Consider the following 22,027-nt stretch of genomic DNA (forward strand, 5'->3'; position numbering starts at 1 on the left):
GCCAAAAAAAATTTTATTGATATGGTGATTATGGGTGAGATAATAAAAAATGTCATTAAAAATGAAAAGATCAAAAAAAGTGATGTTTTTGGATCAAAGAAAAGAGGACCACTCAAGAAGAAAGAAGTTGAAGTGCAAGCTATCACCACTGAAAAACCAAAATCGAGACTTTTTACCTAGTGCTACTTATATCCTGTATACTAACCTTCTTACCCAACCATTTCTAACATTTTCCAAAATACATACCATTAATAACCATTGCAAACCTAGACGTATACTTTCCAAACCAATGTTTTTCCCCGAACACCTCTACCACGACCTTTCCTTCAGTTAAATACCATAGACTTTAATCGAAGGGAACCTTGAAATAATCGAGAGCAATAATGATTTGATCCAACTCTTATGACTCACACAGAATTGTTCTTTCAGTTATTCTAGATACACTTGGTGGCCCAATAACCAATAGAGCATTTAAAACCTCCATATCCAAAGTGGTATGGTCCTGAAGCTTCTTATGACTATCACTATGGAATTCAAGTCCACTCTTTGAAAATTTGTACTTTTTTCAAATGTAAGGTGCAAAGCTTGATTGATAACAAAATTTTGAATTTTACAACCAAAGCTGGACCAAGTGTGGAGGCCATTTCGTTACCTAATCATGGTAAGGGATCAATAAATGCTTTAAGTAGTGAGAAAACTCAGAATATTAAAAGAGAAGTAAGTGAGATCAGAACCCCTATGGATCAAATATTTGCTACCCTAGCGAAAGCCAATATAATTCACCCAATACTAAAAAACTCAAAAAATAAAAATTTCACATATAATCTAATCAAATTTATGAATTCGACATGAGGATGGTTGGTCATTCGCTTTAAAATTATGAAGCGTTTAGACAGAAATTGTAAAGGTTGATGGATTCTTTCCTAGTTAAATTTTATGAGAAATACAAAAAAAGTTCAATGAATGTTGTGATGGGAGATTCATCTAAAAGTAGGCCTAGCTGAATGAATTTTAAGCCTATTAGCATCTTTTATGAATAGAAACCAAGTGTTAAGATTGATAACCTAGTTTGTATGAATTTTAAGCTTATCACCATCTTTTATAATGAAAAATTAATTGCTAAAATTGATGAACCAGTTTATAAAACTATGCCAAAGGTGAAAATTAAGGTCTTTAACCTATTCTCCTACAAATCTGATAAGACAATCCCTTAAAAATATGATTGTAATCTCATACCACAAGGTTTGGATAATGGTTCCCTTCAATATGGCTCATGTAATGCAAGCACAACAAACATAACTGGTGTAAAGGGCATAACTTGAAGTGTACGATGCTATACTTTAATAGTACTTAAGAGAGCATGAAAAGAAAAAACAAAAAAAAAAGAGACGAGCTTAAAAAAAAAATATGGATCGTCCAACGATCAAAAGACTCACCTAGTGCTAGTCTTAAACTGAGAATGTAAGAATCCAATTATAGAAAAAAAAGGCTTGTAAGTTCTTGATACTTATTAAGCATAGTGAGTACAGTGTGGTGTAATAATTAAATCACTTACCAACTTGGATTTTTATGTTTTTGTTGTTGCTAAATTCTAAGCCTCATATAAATGCCTTGCTTAAAGTACTTAATGAGGTTTATGTAGCTCACAATATATCTATAGAAAAACTTGATGGCATAGTGGAAAATATCACAATAAAGAATTTGAATATCGTTTAGCGATGATGAGATTCCACCTGATGGTAGAGATGATGCTAAGGCCTTAGATATCTCTACATGATACAAGGATTACACATAAAGCCAAAATGCTTATTGATAATGGATATTCTTTGAATGTCATGCCTATGACTACACTATCTAGATTGCCAGTTGACATGTCTTACATGAAGACGAGTCACATGATAGTAATGAGATTCGTCGTGAAGTGATAGGTGCTATCGAGTTGCCAATCCAAATTGGTCAATATACTTTTGATATAGTCTTTTAGGTCATAGATATCACTCCTTCCTATAGCTCTCTTTTAAGAAACCATGAATTCACATAGCAGGAGTTGTTCTTTCCATTCTGCATCAAAAGGTGAAATTCATAATTAATGAAAAAGTGGTCATTATTGCTAGTGAAAAGGATCTATTGGTGACTAAACCCTTTACTACATTATATGTTGAAATAACTAAAAATGCCCTAGAATGTTCTTTCAGATCTTTTAAATTCGTTAATACAACTTATGTAGGTGAAGGATCAAAAGTGCCTATTCCATGTCTATACAAAAGCTTTCAAGATGGCCTTTAAAGAAGTGGTAGGAAAAGGATAACAAATATGGGTTAACTTTCAAGGGATGCAATGACCATGGATAATGCCTAAGAAAGATGATTAGTTTGGTATGAGGTACAAGCCAACTCAAAAAGAAAGAATAAAGTTCATAAAGAAAAAAAGAGAAAAAAAATTGGCCTGTTTTCTAAGACAAAAGGCAAAAACTAAAGACTTATCTTTTTTGCCCTCATGAGACTTTCATCTCAATTGGTTATATCTATCTAGATGTATCATAAAACATAGAAAAATGGGCTTACACTATCATTGGAAGATATTTTCATTGAATTTTTAATACAAATGATGGGTGAAGAAAAGGAGAATAAAGATCCAGGTTATCCGTGGGTTTATCTTACTCTTTTAGTGCATAACTAAAAAATTGGCATATTAAGGAGTTACCTGTTGTTTTTAAATTTTCTTCAAAGTAATGTGTTGAACTTAATCTAAATGCTTTTGTTAAAAGCATTAAATGTCTTATATGTGTTTGTTTCCTTATTTTCAATTGAATAAATGACAAGCTTAGCACATTTGTCTCTTTTTTTTTACCTCTTTCATTTCAATTCCTCACATTATTATACATCCATTTACATTTCATCCATTTCCCTTACTTTCAAGTATCCAAATAATAAATGTGATGATTATCATAACAATATTTCAAGATTTGAATTTGAAAATTCTATTTATATTGGTGAACTCGATGATGAAGAGAATATGGAAGACCATGCAATATCCCTAGAATTATTAAGACTAATGGAACAAGAAGAGAAACAAATCATACCTCATCAAGAAGCCACTAAAATTATTAATTTAAGGGATGAAAAAACTAAAAAGAAGGTTAAGATTAGTAATTCGATGTCATCACCAATAAAGTAAGAGCTGATAAAGTTACTACATGAATATGAAAATGTATTTACTCAGTCATATTAAGATATATCAGGGCTAGATACTGAAATTGTAATGTATAAGCTACCTCTGAAGCTTGAGTGCAAACCAATCAAATAAAAGTTGAGAAGGATGAAATCTGAAATATTGTTAAAAATAAATGAAAATGTGAAAAAGCAATTTGATGCAAGATTCTTAAGAGTGGCCAAATATCTTGAATGAGTGGCGAATATAGTCTCAGTACCAAAGAAAGATGGCAAAGTGAGAATGTGTGTTGATTATAGAGATCTGAATAAAGCAAGTTCAAAAGATAATTTTTCATTACCTCACATTGACACTTTAGTGGACAATACTACTAGGTACTCTCTATTTTTATTCATGGATGGGTTTTCAGGCTACAATTAAATTAAGATGGCACAAGAAAATATGAAAAAGACTACTTTTGTGATATTATAGGGAATATTTTGTTATTAAGTCATGCCTTTTAGTTTGAAAAATGCCAAAGTAACTTATCAAAGAGCTATGATAACTTTATTCCATGATATGATACACAAAGAAATAAAGGTGTATATGGATGAATTGATTGCCAAATCCTGTGAAAAAGAAAATCATGTGGCTAATCTCATAAAGTTATTTAAAAAATTAAAAAAGTTTTAGCGTAAGCTTAATCCAGTTAAATGCACTTTTGGTGCAACCTCAAGACAATTATTAGGATTTATCATTAGTAAGAAAGGAATCGAGGTAGATCCGATAAGATGTGTGCTATCTAAAAGTTACCACCTCTGCACATGCAAAAAGAAATGAGGGGATTTTTAGGGAGATTGAATTATAATGCTCATTTCATTTCCCAACTTATAGCCAAATGTGACCCCATATTCAAGATTCTTTGAAAACATGGGTAAGAAGAATAGGAAGAAGATTCCCAAATGATGTTTGAAAAAGTTAAAGAATACTTATCAAACCCACCAGTATTAATACTGTCTATCCTTGAAAAACCTTTTATCTTGTTTTTAATGGTGCAAGAAAAATCAATGGAATGTGTTTTGGGATAACATGATGAAACAGGAAGGAAAGAACAAGCTATTTACTACCTGAGTAAAAAATTCCCTAATTACAAGTTTAAGTATTCACCATTGGAAAAGATATGTTATGCACTAGCTTGGACAGCTTATTGGCTTAGACAGTACATGTTATATCATACTAATTAGCTCATTGCAAAATTGGATCCAATCAAGTACATCTTTAAAAAACCTTCATTGTCAGGAAGAATAGCAAGATGGCAGGTGTTACTTTATGAATATAACATTGTAAATGTGTCCTAAAAGGTAATCAAAGAAAGTGCAATTGTTAAATTTCTTATAGAACATGCTCATAAAGATTATGTGCCTGTGACATTTGATTTTTCATATGAAGACTTAATGTCTATATTGCACATAGATAAAGAAAAGCCTAATGAAGATGTATGGAAGTGTATTTTAATGTTGCATCGAATGCTTTAAGACATGGTATAAAAGTAATTTTGATATCTTCAGAGGAAGATTACTACCCAATCATTACAAAATTAAGCTTTGATTACACCAACAATGTGACAGAATATGAAACATGTGTTATGGGTCTTCAAGCTGCTTTTGAAAGAAAAGCCCATACATTGAAAGTTTATGGATACCCTGCCTTGGTCATATACCGATTGCAAAGAGAATGAGAAACTAGAGATTCAAAGTTAGTTCTATACTAAAAGTACATATCAAAATTGATTAAAAAATTTAAGAATATTTATTTTCATCATTTACCCTAAAAAGAGAATCAAATGGCTAATGCTTTGGCTACACTGACAGCAATGTTCAAGTTAAATGAAAATGCTGAAATCTAACCTATCAAGTTGAGCTTGTGAGAGAAACCAACTCACTGTTCAAATGTTGAAGAAGAAGTCAATGAAAAACCATGATATTTTGACATATTACAATATCTTAAGTATCAGTAATACCCAGAGCAGATATCAAAGAATGATAAGAGAACTTTGAGAAGACTTGTAATGGGTTTCTTTTTTGATAGAAAAATTTTATATAAGAGAAGTTTAGACCAAACGCTATTGAGATGTATGAATACTGCTAAAGCCAAAAAGTTGCTAGAAGAAATCCACGAAGGTGTTTGTAGAACTCATACAAATAGTTACATGATGACTAAGCAAATCATGAGAGCAAGATACTATTGGTTGAGAATGAAAAAAAAAATGCATCAACTATGCTAAAAAATACAACAAATGTCAAATATATGCAGATAAGATGAAAATTCCTTTAACATTTGTGTATGTTATGTCAACACCTTGGGCCTTTCTCTATGTGGGGAATAGACATGATTGGGCTCATTACACCAAAAGCTTCAAATAGAGATTGATTTATCTTAGTGGTAATTGACTGCTTCACAAAGTGGGTAGAGGTGACTTTATACACTAATATGACAAGAATGATGGTTTGCAAGTTCATCAAAAAAGAGATCATATGTTAATACGACCTCTAAAAAGGATCATTTTAGATAATGCTCTTAATTTGAATAATAAATTGATGACTGAGGTCTGTGCTTAGTTCAAAATCAAACACCACAAATCAGTGCCTTATTATCCAAAAATGAATAAGGCAATTGAAGCGACCAATAAGAACATAAAGAGAATTGTTGAAAAGATGACAGATATGTATAAAGATTGGTATGAAAAGCTACCATTTGCATTACATGCTTATCGAACTTCGATTCATACATTTACAAGAGCTACACCATTTTCATTGGTATATAGGATGGAGGCAGTGTTGCCCATTGAAGTTGAAATTCTTTTCTTGTGCATTCTCATAGAAGTTGAGTTGAAAGAAGCTGAATGGGTTCACGCTCGATATGAACAATTGAATCTCATTAAAGAAAAAAGATTAGCTGTATTTTACCATGATCAATTATATTAAAGAAGAATGATGCGAGATCATAACAAGAAATTTTGCCTATGACAATTTTGAGAGGGAGAATTAGTATTGAAGAAGATTCTTCCTAACCAACAGGTTTTTTTAAAAAATGGACTCCTAATTGGAAATGCCCATATATGGTGAAGAAAGCCTTTTTTGGTGGGACACTGATCTTGGTAAGAATGGATGGGGATTATGTACCAAATTTAATCAATGCTGATGCAGTAAAAAAGTACTATAATTAAAAAAATAAAAAAATGAATTGAAAAGATATCTAAGTTAAAAACCCAAAAGGTTGACTTAAATTAAAAAAAAAAAAAGGTATTGAATGGAGTGGGCCAATTCTTAATATATGCTAAAAGATATAATTGGTTTTGGGCTAACTTTGTTTGCTATAATTTCATAAAGTCAAAGGCACTGTCAAGAGTTTTCAAAAAAGAATTCAAGATGAATTAGCTCATGATGGTCTGAATGTTTATTGTGTGATTACTTGTTTTCTTTGTTATATCCTTTTAGATAATGCATGAAACTCTTTTCCCTATTATTGAAATAAAATACCTCTTTTTTTACCCCTCTCATTAAAAGGAAAATGTGCAATGTATTGTCATGAAATTCAAAAGATGATAATAGTGTGACAACGATCATGAAATGTACACATATTATTTTAAAAGGGATTTAAAATAATAAGCAAAATAGTAAGGAACAAATGTCAATATGAAAGGAGGCCATTAAGTCATAAAAGTGGTAGATATTGAATATAGAAAATATGGAGAGAAATCTTTTTATCTAAACTTAATCAATTATTGGAATGCATAAGATTCAGAAAAAGAAGAAAGGAAACAAGCATTGAGAAATTTTGAAAATTAAAAGAAAATGACAATAAAAAAATAAAAAAAGAAAATGATCTTTTCATTCACATCATAAGTGCATTTGCATTATGATGATCATTCATTACATGATATTGTAAAAACATGAACATGTCATTTATGCACACATGTGACATAACAAACATATGGGTTTAGGACAATCTAAGACCAACAAAAGGAAAGTCAAAAGTAGAAAAGATGTAAACTCTCTATTTAGAGAAAATTTTCAAATACCATTGCCTTTCAGATTTTGAATTTAAAGTTTCATTGTCTCTAGTTAGAGGAGTATTCTGAATTTAAAGTTTCATTACCTATGGTTAGAGGAGCCTTTTAAAATTAAAGTTTCATTGCCTTTGGTTAGAAAAGCCTTTTGAATTTAAAGTTCCATTGCCTTTGGTCAAAGAAGCCATTTAAAGTTTCATTGCTTTTGGTTAGATGAGCATTCTGAATTTAAAGTTTCATTACCTCTGGTTAGAGGAGCCTTTTAAAATTAAAATTTCATTGCCTTTGGTTAGAAAAGCCTTTTGAATTTAAAGTTTTGTTTTCTCTAGTCAAAAGAGCCTTTTGAATTTAAAGTTTCATTGCCTTTGGTCAAAAAAGCCATTTAAAGTTTCATTGCCTTTGGTTAGAGAGGAGCCTTTTAAATTTAAAGTTTCATTGCCTTTAGTCAAATGAGCCATTTAAAGTTTTATAGCCTTTGGTCAAATGAGCTTTTTAATTTTTATAGCCTATGGTCAGAGGACTCTATCAAAATTAGGCATGATTTGTAAGACCAAAGGGCATAATTTATAAGTCTTTTCAGATTTTGAATTTAAAGTTTCGTTGCTTCTGGTTAGAGAAGTCTTTTGAATTAAAATTTTGTTGCTTCTAGTTAGAAGAGCTTTTAAATTTAAAATTTTGTTGCCTCTGGTCAGAAAAGCTTTTTAAATTTAAAGTTTCGTTGCCTCTGATTAGAGAAGCCTTTTGAATTTAAAGTTTCGTTACCTCTGGTTAGATAAGCCTTTTGAATTTAAAATTTCATTGCCTTTGGTCATATGATCCTTTTTAAATTTTAAAAGATGCCAAGCCTCTATTTAAAGGAACCTTTCAAATTTTCTTTCAAAAAAAAAAACTTTATGTTCAATGTTTCATTTTTTGTATGTGTTTGTCCGAACAAAATTGGTGTCTTTTTGTCATTGTTTTATTCCTGATTCTTAGAAATAAGCAAAAAGGAATAGCTATAAGCACCAATTTTATCTAATTCTATTTTAATTTAAATATAATTTTGTTTATATTATTATTATTATTATTTGGTAAAAAAAAAAGAAAAAAAGAAAAAAAAGTTAAAACAAAAAAAATTTTGGTTTCAACTCTGGTAGCTGAAATTAAGCTACCAAAGTAATTTTTTCTCCCCTGACACTACATAATGTTGTAGCATGAAATCCAGTGACCTTTGGTCACCGAACAAGTTTTTTCACAAACTTGAGAAAATTCACAAAAATCTCAGATTTTCTAAGATTTTGATATCTTGCTTAGCTCTATAAATAAAGCGAAGTTTTCACAAAATGAAGGAATGAAAGAACAACACAGTGTAAAGCCTAAGAAAAAAAAATAAGAGGAAGCCTAAAGGTTCTATAAAAAAAAAAAAATGGGGAAACAAGAGACACACAAGCAAAAAAAAAAAATAGTCTTCCCAAAAGAGGAACCAGTAGCAAAGTTAAAAAAATTTCAAAAACAAAAAAAATATGTTTTTAGAACAAAATTTTTTATTTGGGCTTTTTCAAAATTTTTGGTAAAAATTGTTTTAGAAAAGATGTTTAAAATATCAAAAAGATCGTTTTAGATTTTTTTTAAAAAAATTTTTTAGGGTCACCAGAAACTAGAAAAGTTTGAAATTTCGACAACCTTTGATTTTTTCGGCAACCGAATTTTGAAAATATCATCAGACTTTGGAAAACTTTAAATTTTCTAGCATCGTTAAAGATTCTGACCACTGATGCACAGTGACGATCGGTTGGAATCTAGGTTACCAGGTGGCCAATAGAAGAGTTGGGGATTTTTTAGAGAAAGAGGCTCTAAGGGTAGAGAGATAAGGGAAAGAAAAAAAAAAAGAAATATGCCTTTTATAGGTCCACCAAAATGACGCTATTTTGGACATCTAACGCACACTCAACCCGTATAGGACCCACATGCCGACCTGACCCGTTTGGTAGGTTTTTCCTTTTCCTTTTCTTTTTGCTTTTTTATTTTGATTTTGATTTTATTTATTGTTGATTTTTATGTTATTTTTTATGATTTTTTAATTTTTTATGATATTATTGTTGTTATTTATATTATTACTAGTAATAATTCTTTTAGAAATAAATAAATAAAATTAAAATAAAAATAAAATATGGACTTAAAAAATATAATATACAAAAGAATTAATAATAATAAAACTATTTAAGGAAAACAAAATGTTATTGTAAGTAAAAAGGTTATTTAAATTTCATCAAAGTGTTGGGATAACTTAAAAAATAATTTTTGCTAAAAATAAAAATAAAGAAAAAGATATATAAAATAAAAAAGAAATGATAAATTGTTTAAATGAATCTTTTAAATGTAATTTTTAGATAAAATTGAAAGAGTTCAATTTTCTTTAATTATTGCAAGTAAAAATAATTTTCAGATTTTACTATAGAGTTGGAATAATCCAAAATTATTTTTATTAGAATAAACGTTTATGTAAACAATATAAATAATAAAATAATAATAATAATAATTGATATTTTGAATAAATATTTTTAAAAATATGCAAAAAATTGAAAGAGTTCGATTTTTTTTAATACAAGCAAAAGATTAATATTTAGATTTCGTTAGTAAGTTGGGATAACTTAAATTTTTTTATATAATAAAAAACATTAAAAAATAGTAAATAATAAAAATTTTAATATAATCACAATAAGAATTAATTAATTAACTAAATCTCTTAATTATCATTAATAAAAAATAATTTCATTTAAGATCTTGTCAAAAAGTTGAGATGATCTTAAAGTTTGTTAGGATTTTACCAAAGAGTCAAAACAATCCTAAAATCTATTTAATAAATTTTGAGAACTCACCAAAAAGTCGAAATATTCCTAAAATCTTTTTGAAAATAAATAAATAAAATATCTTATGACGATATTTCAAAAATTTTGTAAATGATCAATTATCCGAAGTACTTTTTAAATAAAGATTTTCTACAAATTTCGTCAAAGTGTTGGTGAATTTATAGAATATGGAATAATAATAATACTAACTTCACAACAAAAAAAATATCTTTCATGAATAAATTTTAGGAAATTAAATTTAAATATAAAAAAAATCACATCATCAAAATTAAAGGATTATGCATGTTTAATTGATACCGTTTTTTGAACGGGTGATGTGAGGGTGCTAATATTTTTCTCACTCGTAATTGTACTCTTGGATCCAACTCTTATTTCGTAGACCTAAATTTCTTTTAGTAAATCTTAATTAATTTTAAGATTTTTATTAAAAAAAGATATTTTAGATAACCAATTATACCCTATATATATAAAAAAAAAAAAGATTGGTGATGACTCAAAAATTTTTTTCAGTCTAGCAATTGAGTCTCCCATGGATAAAAAATCGTTAGAACACAAGTTTTTTCCTTATACTAATTTCTTGTCTTTCTCTTTTCTTGATTTCTTCTCTGACTTACGTGTCGAAATATAAATGTAAAGAACACTTTATTTTTGCCTCTAATTACTCTCTTTTTCTATTTTTTCATAAACACCTTCAAATCGGAACTCCACATCAACACTTACAATACTGGTAGAGGAATACAAAGAAATTGCCCCAAGAAAGAGTGATCTTGAGAGGACTGAACTTCGAAAGGAAAAAATTGGAGTCTTTAGTGATTGCTATGCCGAAAATTCGACAAATGGGAAACCAATATCAACGTGGGTCGCAGGCTACGTTGATATGATGTGAATTGCATATTATATAAAAAATACGTATATAATTTATGAAACACAATAAAAAAATATAACACCTACAATAATATATACATATATATATATATATATATATTTGTACACGGCATGAAGATGAACCTTAAGGTGTATGTTGAGGAGTCCGATGCTGACGAGTCATGAATTCAAAAGACGCAAATGGTCCCCAAAACTTGAGAGCGTGCTCGGTACTTTAAAGATAGTCCAAAGGGTATATATACCCTCGCAGTTAGGACAGCCATATATATAGCACAGCAGCTGTTCATTTCTTTTGGAATTTCCCATGAGCAACACACCTTTCAGTGAATGCATGGATGTCTCAATTAATCTTTGGTAAAACTCACATTAAATGCTTAATTTATTCAGCCAAGTATATTATAAGGAGAATGTGTTGTTTTATTAATAATATTTGTAAAATTTAAAAGTTCAGTTATTAATTAATTTATTCAGTCAAGTATATTTTAAAGAGTATGTGTTATTTTATTAATAATACTTGTAAAATCCAAAAACTCAAATGATAGTAGATTAAATAATTTCTCTTAATGTTAACTGTTTTTATAGATATATTAATTAAAAATATTTAAAATATTATTTTTTAAATTATTTTACATTTAATATATTATTTTTATCAAATTTTAAAAAGTACTAATTATAAATTTATTTGCACCTAGCACTTGTTGTGATACTTTTACAGGGGCCAAATTTCTTACTTACCCATATTTTCAGAATCGCTTCAACTATATTTACTTGTTAAATACGAACTATAAAATTCTTGGATTTTATCTATCATGAAACTTGTCTTGTATAAAGCTGTATACAGCTCAGATAGTATTATATATATATATATATGTATATGTATATGTATAGGAGGAGAAATTCATGTATATTAATGTAATTTTTATATTTTAAAAAAATTTTGAATTAAAATTAAATTTATAATTCATTTGAATTAAATTAATATTTTTAAATTTAATAATTTTGATTAAAAAAACTTAAAAATATATAAAAATTTTACCAATGTAAGTAGATCTTATATTAGTATAAGTGGATCCCTATTCCTTATATATATAACAAAAAAGTTTGAAATTTACAAATATTGTTTGAAAAAAAAAAAAAAGGATTAAAGAACTAGATAACTTTCTATTTTTGGCCACAACTAGTTAACTTGTTTATGATTTTCTTTCTTCTTTTTACATAAAGATATTGAGTTGTATAATTTGAGATTTTTTTTTCTTGTTCATTTTAAAATTTCAATCTCTAAAATTTTAAATAGAATCTTAAGTTCTAATCATCAGAAGTGCCTTAATTAAAAACCTGATTAAGATATGATAAAATTGATATTCTTTAGTTTAAGATGGTTAAAAGTTACTATTATCGTAAAACAATTTTTTGGTGAGACGAGAAAGAGTTGCAAATAAATAAAAGAAAAGAAAAAGTATTGAGTGCAATAATAAATAAGATGAAACAATATTAAGTATAAAAAGATTTGGATTGGATTATCTACAGTTATTAAACAGTTTAAGAATGAAGCATGTGTCACATTAGGATTGGATTCACAAGATTACGATCATGTTTGGTGACAACGATAATGAAAACTGAAAAAGCCTTTGAACATTTAAGATCTAAGATGGATTTTTGTTTGCTCCATCAACCACCATTCAAGTGTTAAACGTAAAAATCAGGGAGGCTTATTGGTTTGGAGAAGAATGAGCCACATGTGCCTTTGAATTTCTGGTCTCCTAAAAATTAAAACCTAAACCTGCAGTGTGCAGTGGTTATCCAAATCTAAAGGCCAATACATTTCCAACTCATCCTTTGCAAAAGATAAGGTATTGTCAATTTTTGTACTTGTGAATGAATACAATTTCAGGACATGCTTTGTGGCCATGAAGCAAAACCTCCCAAAGGATATGCCTCTGATCTCTAATGCCTTCCTTTTTTTCAACTCTTATCCTCTAGTTTTGTCAATTTACGTTGTCCTCCCTAATTTTGATTTTAACATATAATGTGTTCTATCTCAGGTAGAAAGCCTAACACAAATTGTCATTTATTTGAATTTTAAAGATAATCCATGTTGACGCTATCTATTAACGAAGAAATGCATAATTATTCATGATTAATGAACTTTTTTATTTAAATTGTAGTTAATTTATAGGAGATAAGAACATTGATATTTAAACAATATAAATGTAATCAATTTATTCATAATAAATTATTTTTAAATAAATATTATATCAAATCAAATTAATTAATTTAATAACACATGACAAATAATTAAAAAGCTAAGCTATCCATGTAGAACAAATTCCTCTTTGCTAAAGGCTTTAAATTTTTTTATGTATATAAGATATATTATCATCAACTTTTAAAAGGATTTATTTCATAAATTACTATTATTTTTGATAATTTTTAATTATTTATTAATAAATTTAATAATTTCAAATCAGTTATTTACCTAAAAAATGTCAAATAATTTAAAATTCTATTATATAAAACTTTACCCTAATATTCTTAATAGTTATTTTTTTCATTGTATTTCATTTCATTGTCACATTTACGTTTGTATCCAAATAAATATTTCATTACTAATTTTAATTTTATCATTACAGTAATTAATTTTAACATGACTGTTATTTTTAATCTCACTAAAATCAATTTTATCGCTCATTCAAATAAAATTTTAGTTAAATAGTTAAAATGATTTTTTTAAAAAAATATATGTGTGTGAGTGTATGTATTTTTATAATTATTAATTTTTTTTAAAATTATACTCATAATTAAGTATTTTATTTATAAGATTAACATAATAATAAATTATTATATTATAATTGAGTTATATTATTACATAATCAATTAATAAATTATAATTTAAGTAAATAACTAAACTCATTCCTAATAAAACATGAAAATAAAATCGTAAGGTTCTAAAACTTTTTTTTAATCATTGAATCAATGTCTTGTTAACTTATAATTATTAATTAAACATTTCAAAATGGTAACAATCTTTAAATATCTTTTAAAAATAGTAAAAATAAAAAAAGTTTCAGGTTTCTGGCCGTAAATCTAAGGACAACCGAGATATTTGTTGAAGCTAGAAGTAAAATATCTAAATATGGCAAATGTCCGAAAATATAAATGGATATTTAGTAAAATATCTTAGAAGAGCAAGAGGCCTTTGACCCTCGAAAAAAAAAATTGCCAAAAAGAAAAAAGGCTGTACGATGACTATGGAAAATTTTTTTAAAAATTTACACGATGACACCTCATGTTTTATTTTTTTGTATTATTTGTCTGGAATTATACTAGAGACCCAAACATTCTTTGAAATTACCTTTTGGACCAAAAGGTTTACAACTTGTCTTTTCGCTTTTAATATATTATACAAACAATTACGTTGTACGTAGTATAGCTATTTTTATTTATTATTGGCAAAAAATGTATTTATTATTGGCAAAAAATGTACTTATTATTTGCTTTCTATTAGAAACATTTTATCGTTAGTATTTAACAGTTTGTTGCTTTTATTATTATTTTTTTTGGCAGAGTCTGGATTTGAACTAAATAAATCAGTATTATGCGTTTGTTTTTATTTCATTTATCTTGGTCTTTTATTCTAGCAACTGAATTTCAGCCTTTTCATTTGAAATTTTGAAAATTGGTTTTGTATTGTTCTATATTAGCTGCCGATGATATGTTAATATAATTTAATAACTTAAAAAGTAAATAGTATTTGAATTCTATATTCAAATATGTAGTTAAATTTTATATTTATAAAAGTTATAAAATTTTATGCTTGGTTTTAATTTAGAAGACTAATAAAGTGAATAATCTATGGTTTAAGGATTATTTATAAAGTTTTTTTTTGGTATGATTTTAACCTTTAAATTTTTTATATCAAACTTTTTCCTAATAAAAAACAATTTTGGAAAAAAGAATCAAAATCCTACCATTTGAGTAAGAAAATAGATGCATTTAAAATGGGATCAAATGTTCAAATGTAATATCAAAATTACTGTTTATATTGCTTCAGTAACTACTTTAATTTTTTTTCAATTTTATCCTGGCTACCAAACAAAGAAGGATGGAAGAAACTGGAATTAGATTGGTGTGGGAAAAGTTTATTACCTTAAAATCTTAGGGGCAGATATGCAAAACTCGTGCAAATAGTTTGGTTTTAATAATCTCAAGCCAATGAACCTCATAAGCACAACGTTTGATTAGCATCTTCCACACAAAAAAAGGGCAAAAGACACCAAAAAGGTCCAATCAATCATTGCTCTCATGAGATGCCCAAAACCCTACCCGTTTCCCTTGAGACACGTCAAAATCATCCAACCAATAAACAAACATGACACCTCAGCCTCAAAAAATCTAGAGCAGCCAATGAGAGGATGCCATCTGAGCAGATAAGAAAGCGTTCCCATAAATCTTCAAAGAATTTTCCAGGGGGTATCGGTGGCATACCTGGATTCATCCAAGCCCAGTCCTTACAACGTTGCCCATCATCAGGAATACATGCCCAGTCCTTACAACGTTGTCTCAAATGCCCTTCATTTCGCCTTTGGAATCGGAATTACATAACTGTCAACATATCTTTTATGCATTTCTTTGACTCTTTAAAGGAATTTTGTAGATGGCTGAAAAATGAAAAAAATATACATATTTCATCATCTTATACGAAATAAATCCAGTCATAAAGCATCCAATTAGATTCTACAAATTTGCATTTAGCAAAATATTATCCTCTTTTTAAAAAATCAATTTGACATTAACTTTTCACTTTCAGGTCAGTTTCGATGTTTTAATTGGTACGTGCCCTTGAAAATGTTGCTCTAAGACACATTAATCGGTTAAATGACTTAATGTTACCACTTACCTGAAATTCTTGCATTTTTTTTTTCTTTTTGTTGAAACAAAGTTTAATGAGAAAAAGAGAGGAGGAAGGTCATTATAGTAAAAGGCAGGTAAAAGGCTATAGAAAGTAAAAAACAGAAAAGAGCCGTCCTTGAGACAAAACCAGCATTGTCCTTTCTTCTGTAGTCTAGCTCGTCAGTATAAGTCCCACTCCAAACTCTAAAAAGAGAGAAAGGCAGAACTGGAGCAGGGCTCTGCATATATCGACACAACCCCCAACGGATCTTTCTTTCTCTTTTTCTCTTTCCTCCTCGTGACCTGCTCTACTTCTCCTCTCTTCCTGTCCTTGTGCTAACAAAAAAACCCGTTCTTTTTTTTTTTTTTTTGGTATTTTTTTCATCTGTTTATCTTTTATCTCCTCAGCTCAAATTCTACTTACTCTTATTGGCTGCCCTTTGCTTTCTCTTAGGTAGGAGTATTTCTTTTCTTTCCATTTTCGTCCCTTTTTCCCAAAAGCTAGGCAGCCTACATATTTCTGGGTTTTTTTAGTGTTTTGTAATTCCATTTGTTTACTAGGTGTTAAAGGAGTTAAGTTTGTTGCATAGAATTCTGCTGTTTATTTGTTTAGTTTTTGCTGTGTGGGGTTTTTATGGGTTTTTGAATTTTTCCTTGGAATTGGAGTCTTGTTTTGTTAAAAAAAAAAAAATGGTATGGCATATTCCCTTTCAGTTTTTCCTGTAGATATTTCTTTAATTGGGGGGTTCAGTATTTTAGGTTGTTCTTGTTTACTACTTCATTCTTAAAGGTTTTGGCTTTTTCCTCCTTTTATAACTTTTGACTCTTGTACTTCCAGGGGTTTAGGGTTTTGCACTTTTTTGGAGGAAATAATTGCTTTTCCAATTCAGGAACCAGAAAACTTTGAGCTTTTCTTGCAATTGGGTCTGAGAATTTACTTCCCAGTTCTTCAATTTCTGCAAAACCCTTTGTTTCCTCAAATGAGTTTTCTTTGAATTCCAAAAATTTCATGCCTTTTTTTTTTTTATTTTAGATCTGTTGCTTTGTATTAACCTTGTAATGAAGGGCATAAACCTGAAATTTGAACCTCAGCTGCTGTTATCTAATTGCTAATATAATTCTCAATTTTTCTTTTCTGTATCGGTGGTTTTTCCTTTCCCAGGTCTTGAGTTTAGTTTTTTGCACATGAATTCGATTCAGTGACAAGAGTAGTAGAACTTGAATTCCTATAGAATTTTCAAGTTTTTTTTTCCTTGATATTATCTACAGATGTCTTCGTGTTTAATCGGAGGCGGCAGGGCCTATGCTTTAGACCTTGAAATAATAAAATCTCCATCCACTTCAACCAGAACTTCTCACACATCATCATCACCTTCTTCAACCCTTTCTGAATCCAGCAATTCCCCACTTGCAATCTCCACTCGGAAACCCCGAACCCCTCGAAAACGTCCCAACCAAACCTACCATGAAGCTGCATCCCTCCTTTCCACTGCCTATCCCAATATATTTTCCACCAAAAACCTTACAAAACCGCGTAAATTCACCAAGGCTCAGGAGTCTTTCTTCCATGAATCTTCTGAATTGCTGTTGCCTTTCCGCGTAATTGACGACTCTGGTTTCTTGCTCCTGAATCAACCAATCCGAGAAAAATCCAGTTGCTTAATTGAGCCCAAAGTCGTGAATTTTTGTGACAAGTCCTGGCAAAGTAGTAGTGGAGAAGTCAATTCCCATGGAGGAGGTGGAGGAGGTTCCATGGAAATGGAATTCAGCACTGAATTCCAAGAAGATTTCGATGCAGAATCGATTCTGGATGAGGAAATTGAGGAAGGTATTGACAGCATTTTGGGAAACCTTAGTGTCAACCAGGACACGTGGGATGAATCCAACGGTAGATGTCAGGGTGCTCAAATCAGCCAATTTAGCCAAAATGGTTCATGGTATGGGAATCCCATGGGATTAGGATTGGGAGGGAAATATGAAATGGGGTTGGGGTTTGGATTAAGGAGGGGAGTACGAGCATTGAGACATGTTGATGAAGGGAACTGGTGGAATTTCCCAACTGTAGATGTGCTACAAATCTCACCAAAAACCAACACCAAGGCCACCGCAAGAGCTGAGAAAAAGAAAAAGAGGGTGGAGAAACCAATTGTTGTGGCGGAAGCAAAGAGTTTGGAAATGCCTAAAGAAAACCCAAATCGGAAGCCCAATCCTGGGTTGCAATTGAAACTGAATTACGATGAGGTGGTGAATGCCTGGTCAGACCGTGGCTGCCCTTTTTCAGAGGAACCTCCAGGGTCTGAAGTTCCTGGAAATGATGTCTATGTATGTTTCTCATCTCCAGCTGGAAAATCAAAATTTCCATGATTGCAGTTTTGATAAACAATTTCTGCTACAATTGTAGTAAGTTAACGCTTCATGGCAATGGTTCAAAAACAAAAAAAGCATCATCACTTTTTGCAGACAAAAGCTTTTTATTACTATTTTAATCATCCTTTTAATTTACTCCGTTTGTTTTCAAATGTTTTCATTCTGTTAGTAACTAGATAGAAAATGGGAAGTGGGTCAGCGGGGGTAGGCATCGACGGCTCTTGTGAGCTGACCTTTTCATATTTGTTATTTGGTGCGACCCTACAGCTTTTTAATTAAAACCCAAAATCAATCGGACGGTTTACAAAATTTTTAAAAAATGAAAAGACAGAAATTTGTTTTTTCTTAATAAGTGATTATGCTTTAACTTCGTTTCAAAGACAATTAATTTGTATCTTAATGCTTGGATTTATTTTGAGGCGTAGGCGTCATTTCCGGGTTTATTTCAGCGTAATATTTTGGGTAAAATAGAATGAGAATGAAAATGACAGTTATTTATTAATAGTAGATCTGATGAACTAAAAAAAAATAGGGCGCGAGGCACTGAATCATTTCCTTCGATAAACTTTTGGGGCAGGCCAGGCTGGCGCAGATTGATTTATTCACGGACGGTGGAGGGGTGAGGGAGGCTAGCGTGCTTCGCTACAAAGAAAAGCGGCGTACGCGCCTCTTCTCCAAGAAGATCAGGTATCAAGTCAGAAAGGTCAATGCTGATAGACGCCCCAGAATGAAGGTTTGTTCTACTTTCTACTGCTAATATACTTCTTCGTCTCTTCTGATCTACTAATTTGTAGGGTCCCATTCTCTTTTCCTCTTTTGTACTCGTCCTTGTTATGTTCATTTTGTAGAAAAGACAGAATAAAAAAAAATTAGTTTAGATTTGGAAGGAGTATATACTTGGGAAAAATATATGCTTGATTTGGATGAGTGGAACGGTTTAGTTATAAAATGAAGGTTCCGATGCGATGAGAAGGCTTGTAGAATTACATAGAAGACAAGAAGTAAAGAAATAAAATGTTAAAAAAAAAGTAAATATATATTATTTAAATTTAACGATATATATTTTTTTAGCTCGGAAAAAGTTGGTTCATGTGTATTTACAAATTTAAGAGATTTATCCGTAAAATTGCAATAAAGTTGACTTGCTTCACTTAATTTCTTTTCTTTTTTGCCTAAGTATGTAGTCTAAAACTCCACTAAAAGATAAATATTTAAAAAATTAATTAAATTAGGTGATAAAATGTAAAAATTTTCAATTAATACTCTCTCTGATATTTTTCTTTTTGGATTGAAGGTTTGTTGAAAATGTTGCAGGGGCGATTTGTAAGAAGGCCAAATTCTTCTACCACAAGTGAAGAAAGGTGACAAAGATTGGGGAACCAAGAATACATGCTTTCACTCCAACATTACCACATTTAGCTTCCTTTTCCTTTTTTTTTTTTTAATTATATTTTGTGAAACTTTTTGCCTTGCACTAAAAGTTTAAGGATATAAAGACTAGTTGCAGAGAAATAAGCCAACAAGTTTTTTTGCCTTGGTTATTATTATTATTATTATTATTATTATTATCTTTGTGTCTCCTTATTTTCTAGTATTTGGATGACACTTATTTTATGCCAAGAAAAAAAAGGTTTTGTTGGATTCAATAGTAGCACATATAGGAGGCAGTATTAATTAATTGACTATTTGAATTCAATCACAAAACATGTTGGTTTTTTAATATTGAATGAATTTGGTAAAGAATTTTTTTTTAAAAATAATTTTTCAATAATGATCTCCTAATTGTCCCTCCTTTTTTTTTTTTTTTATAGCACCAATGTTAATTTAAAACATTTTATAATTGTTTCTTTATTATGATCCTAGATAGTTAGATTATGTTATTAACTAAGTTTGTTATGCACGTGCTTTGCATGTTAATTCCAATGTTAGGTAATATTGAAATCTATAAAATTTTTCACAATTATATGATTTCATATTACATCATGGAAATAATTTTTTTAATATTCTACTCGAATTTTAAATGTAAACAAGTTGTCAAAATAAAAAATAAATTAAACTATCACTTTGCAACCGTAAGTGAATATAGAGGTTCGTTTTTCCTAATCTATTATGTAATATAATTTTTTAAAAATTTTAGTTTATGAAAAACAATTGAATGTACCGTATTTAATCCTGTATGAAATTATTATATATAGAATCCTTTCAATGGTTTTCATCCACTAGGATCCGTTTGGATAAAAAATTTGAGAGGACATTCAATGGCATTTTAAGTATAAAGGATTGAATATATGTTATATGTAAAAAGAAATTTTAAGAGGATTCAATGGAATTTCAAGTATAAAGGATTAAATATATGTATGTGTATATATATATATATATATATTTATTTATTTACTTAGTTTTAAGGAATTTAGATTCTTCATCCTTGGAAAAATGGTCACCTTCTGAAAATTTTGAGAGTTCAAGCAAAATTGTCTTTTTTTTTCTTGTAAATCAGAAGCTACATAGAAGAACAACATGATCATTATTGACATCCAATTAAGTTTCCTTCCATTATGTAGGGTTGGCCATGAAGATCATGTTACGTTATTCTAAGTTTATTCGAGATCATATATGCTCTGAAAGTTAAAAAAAAAAATTAAAATTTTTTTTCTTTTCTAACATTCACTTAAACCAAGGAGGATGCAAATGTCATAATCCGCGCGATGGTCCAAGTCTATGGGTTTTTTCGGAGTCAAGCAAGAGTTTTAGTTTGAGCGACAGTGAGCTAAACTGCCAGAGAAACTAGAGTCAAAGGTGCATCGGATGTCTAGGCGCTAGACGAAGCCCCAGGGTATGTAATGCGGGCACTAAGGAGCACTCTAGGGGCCCAAGCCGAGTGCTCAAGTTTGGGAGCTTCTACATGGGCCTAGGCACAGGTCCAAGCGCGGGAACCACAACAAAGAGAGCTAGAGCCTCCCAGAAAATGATAGAGTCTCTTATGCTTGAACTAGTGGTTTTCATAACGGTTATGGAATCACTAAACGTTTAAAATTTTAAAATTGAAAAAAATAGAAGAGTCATTATCAATTTTTGTTAGAATGTAATTGACTATTTAAAATTTTAATTTTTTAGTAAAACTATAAAAATAAGTTTATAATTTATCAAAAAGATAATTTTCAATTTACGAAAAATAAGATTAAGTTTAGGAGTCAGTTACGTGTGAGGAAGGATTAGCACCTTCACAATGCTCATAAATTAATACCAATTAATCATGTATTATTTTTAGTGTTTAGATAAATGGTTTCAATTTGAAATTTAATAATAATTTCTTTCATTTTTTGAAAAAATATAATTTTATTAGCCCTTTATGTAGGATTATTGCCAAAAACTTTAAATTAAAGAATTACCTTAAAATCTTTCAACATTTAAGTAGAATTTAAAAATAGTTAAAAATAAAAATAACATTCTTTATAGAAGATAATTGTTGGTGATTTTTCAATACCTAGGTAGAGTACTAAGAGTTATTTTCCTTGAAATGTTATTTTTGTTTTATTTTATGATTTCACCTTTTTTTTTTTAAATTACACATTTAAAAAAAAAAAAGACATTTCTATGCGAAAAAATAATGATGGTACAAGTAGCTAGCAAACAATACTTAAATGTATAAACATAAGAAACGAGTACAAACAATAATGAATAGATACATGAATGCTAATGGATGCTATGCAAGAATGAAATGTAATTTTGAAATTAGGTTCTTAAATGAGATTACTTGGACTTTTCAACCTTCAGGCATAATTTAGGTGTGACTATTTATATTTAAGATCTCATTTTT

General features: G+C 29.4%; 1 protein-coding gene across 5 annotated transcripts; it reads left to right on the forward strand.

Annotated features, from left to right (window-relative positions):
* Positions 1-15,981: 15,981 nt before the first annotated feature.
* On the forward strand, positions 15,982-19,778 carry LOC111286524 (protein CHLOROPLAST IMPORT APPARATUS 2-like). Of its 5 annotated transcripts, none has more exons than XM_022876539.2 (3): positions 15,982-18,165; positions 18,788-18,943; positions 19,525-19,778. In XM_022876539.2, exons 1-3 carry the CDS (start codon positions 17,113-17,115, stop codon positions 19,573-19,575), a joined length of 1,260 nt encoding a protein of 419 aa, XP_022732274.2. In that variant the 5' UTR covers positions 15,982-17,112; the 3' UTR covers positions 19,576-19,778. The 5 variants fall into 5 exon arrangements, 2 of the variants coding, with proteins under 2 accessions (XP_022732274.2, XP_022732275.2); XM_022876540.2 differs by having other exon boundaries at positions 15,996-18,165; positions 19,505-19,778; XR_016342895.1 differs by having other exon boundaries at positions 16,016-18,165; positions 18,793-18,943.
* Positions 19,779-22,027: the final 2,249 nt, after the last annotated feature.

The sequence above is a fragment of the Durio zibethinus genome, chromosome 6 (assembly GCF_047325235.1).
Source record: "Durio zibethinus cultivar Kanyao isolate XHJ-2024 chromosome 6, ASM4732523v1, whole genome shotgun sequence".
Classification (NCBI taxonomy): domain Eukaryota; kingdom Viridiplantae; phylum Streptophyta; class Magnoliopsida; order Malvales; family Malvaceae; genus Durio; species Durio zibethinus.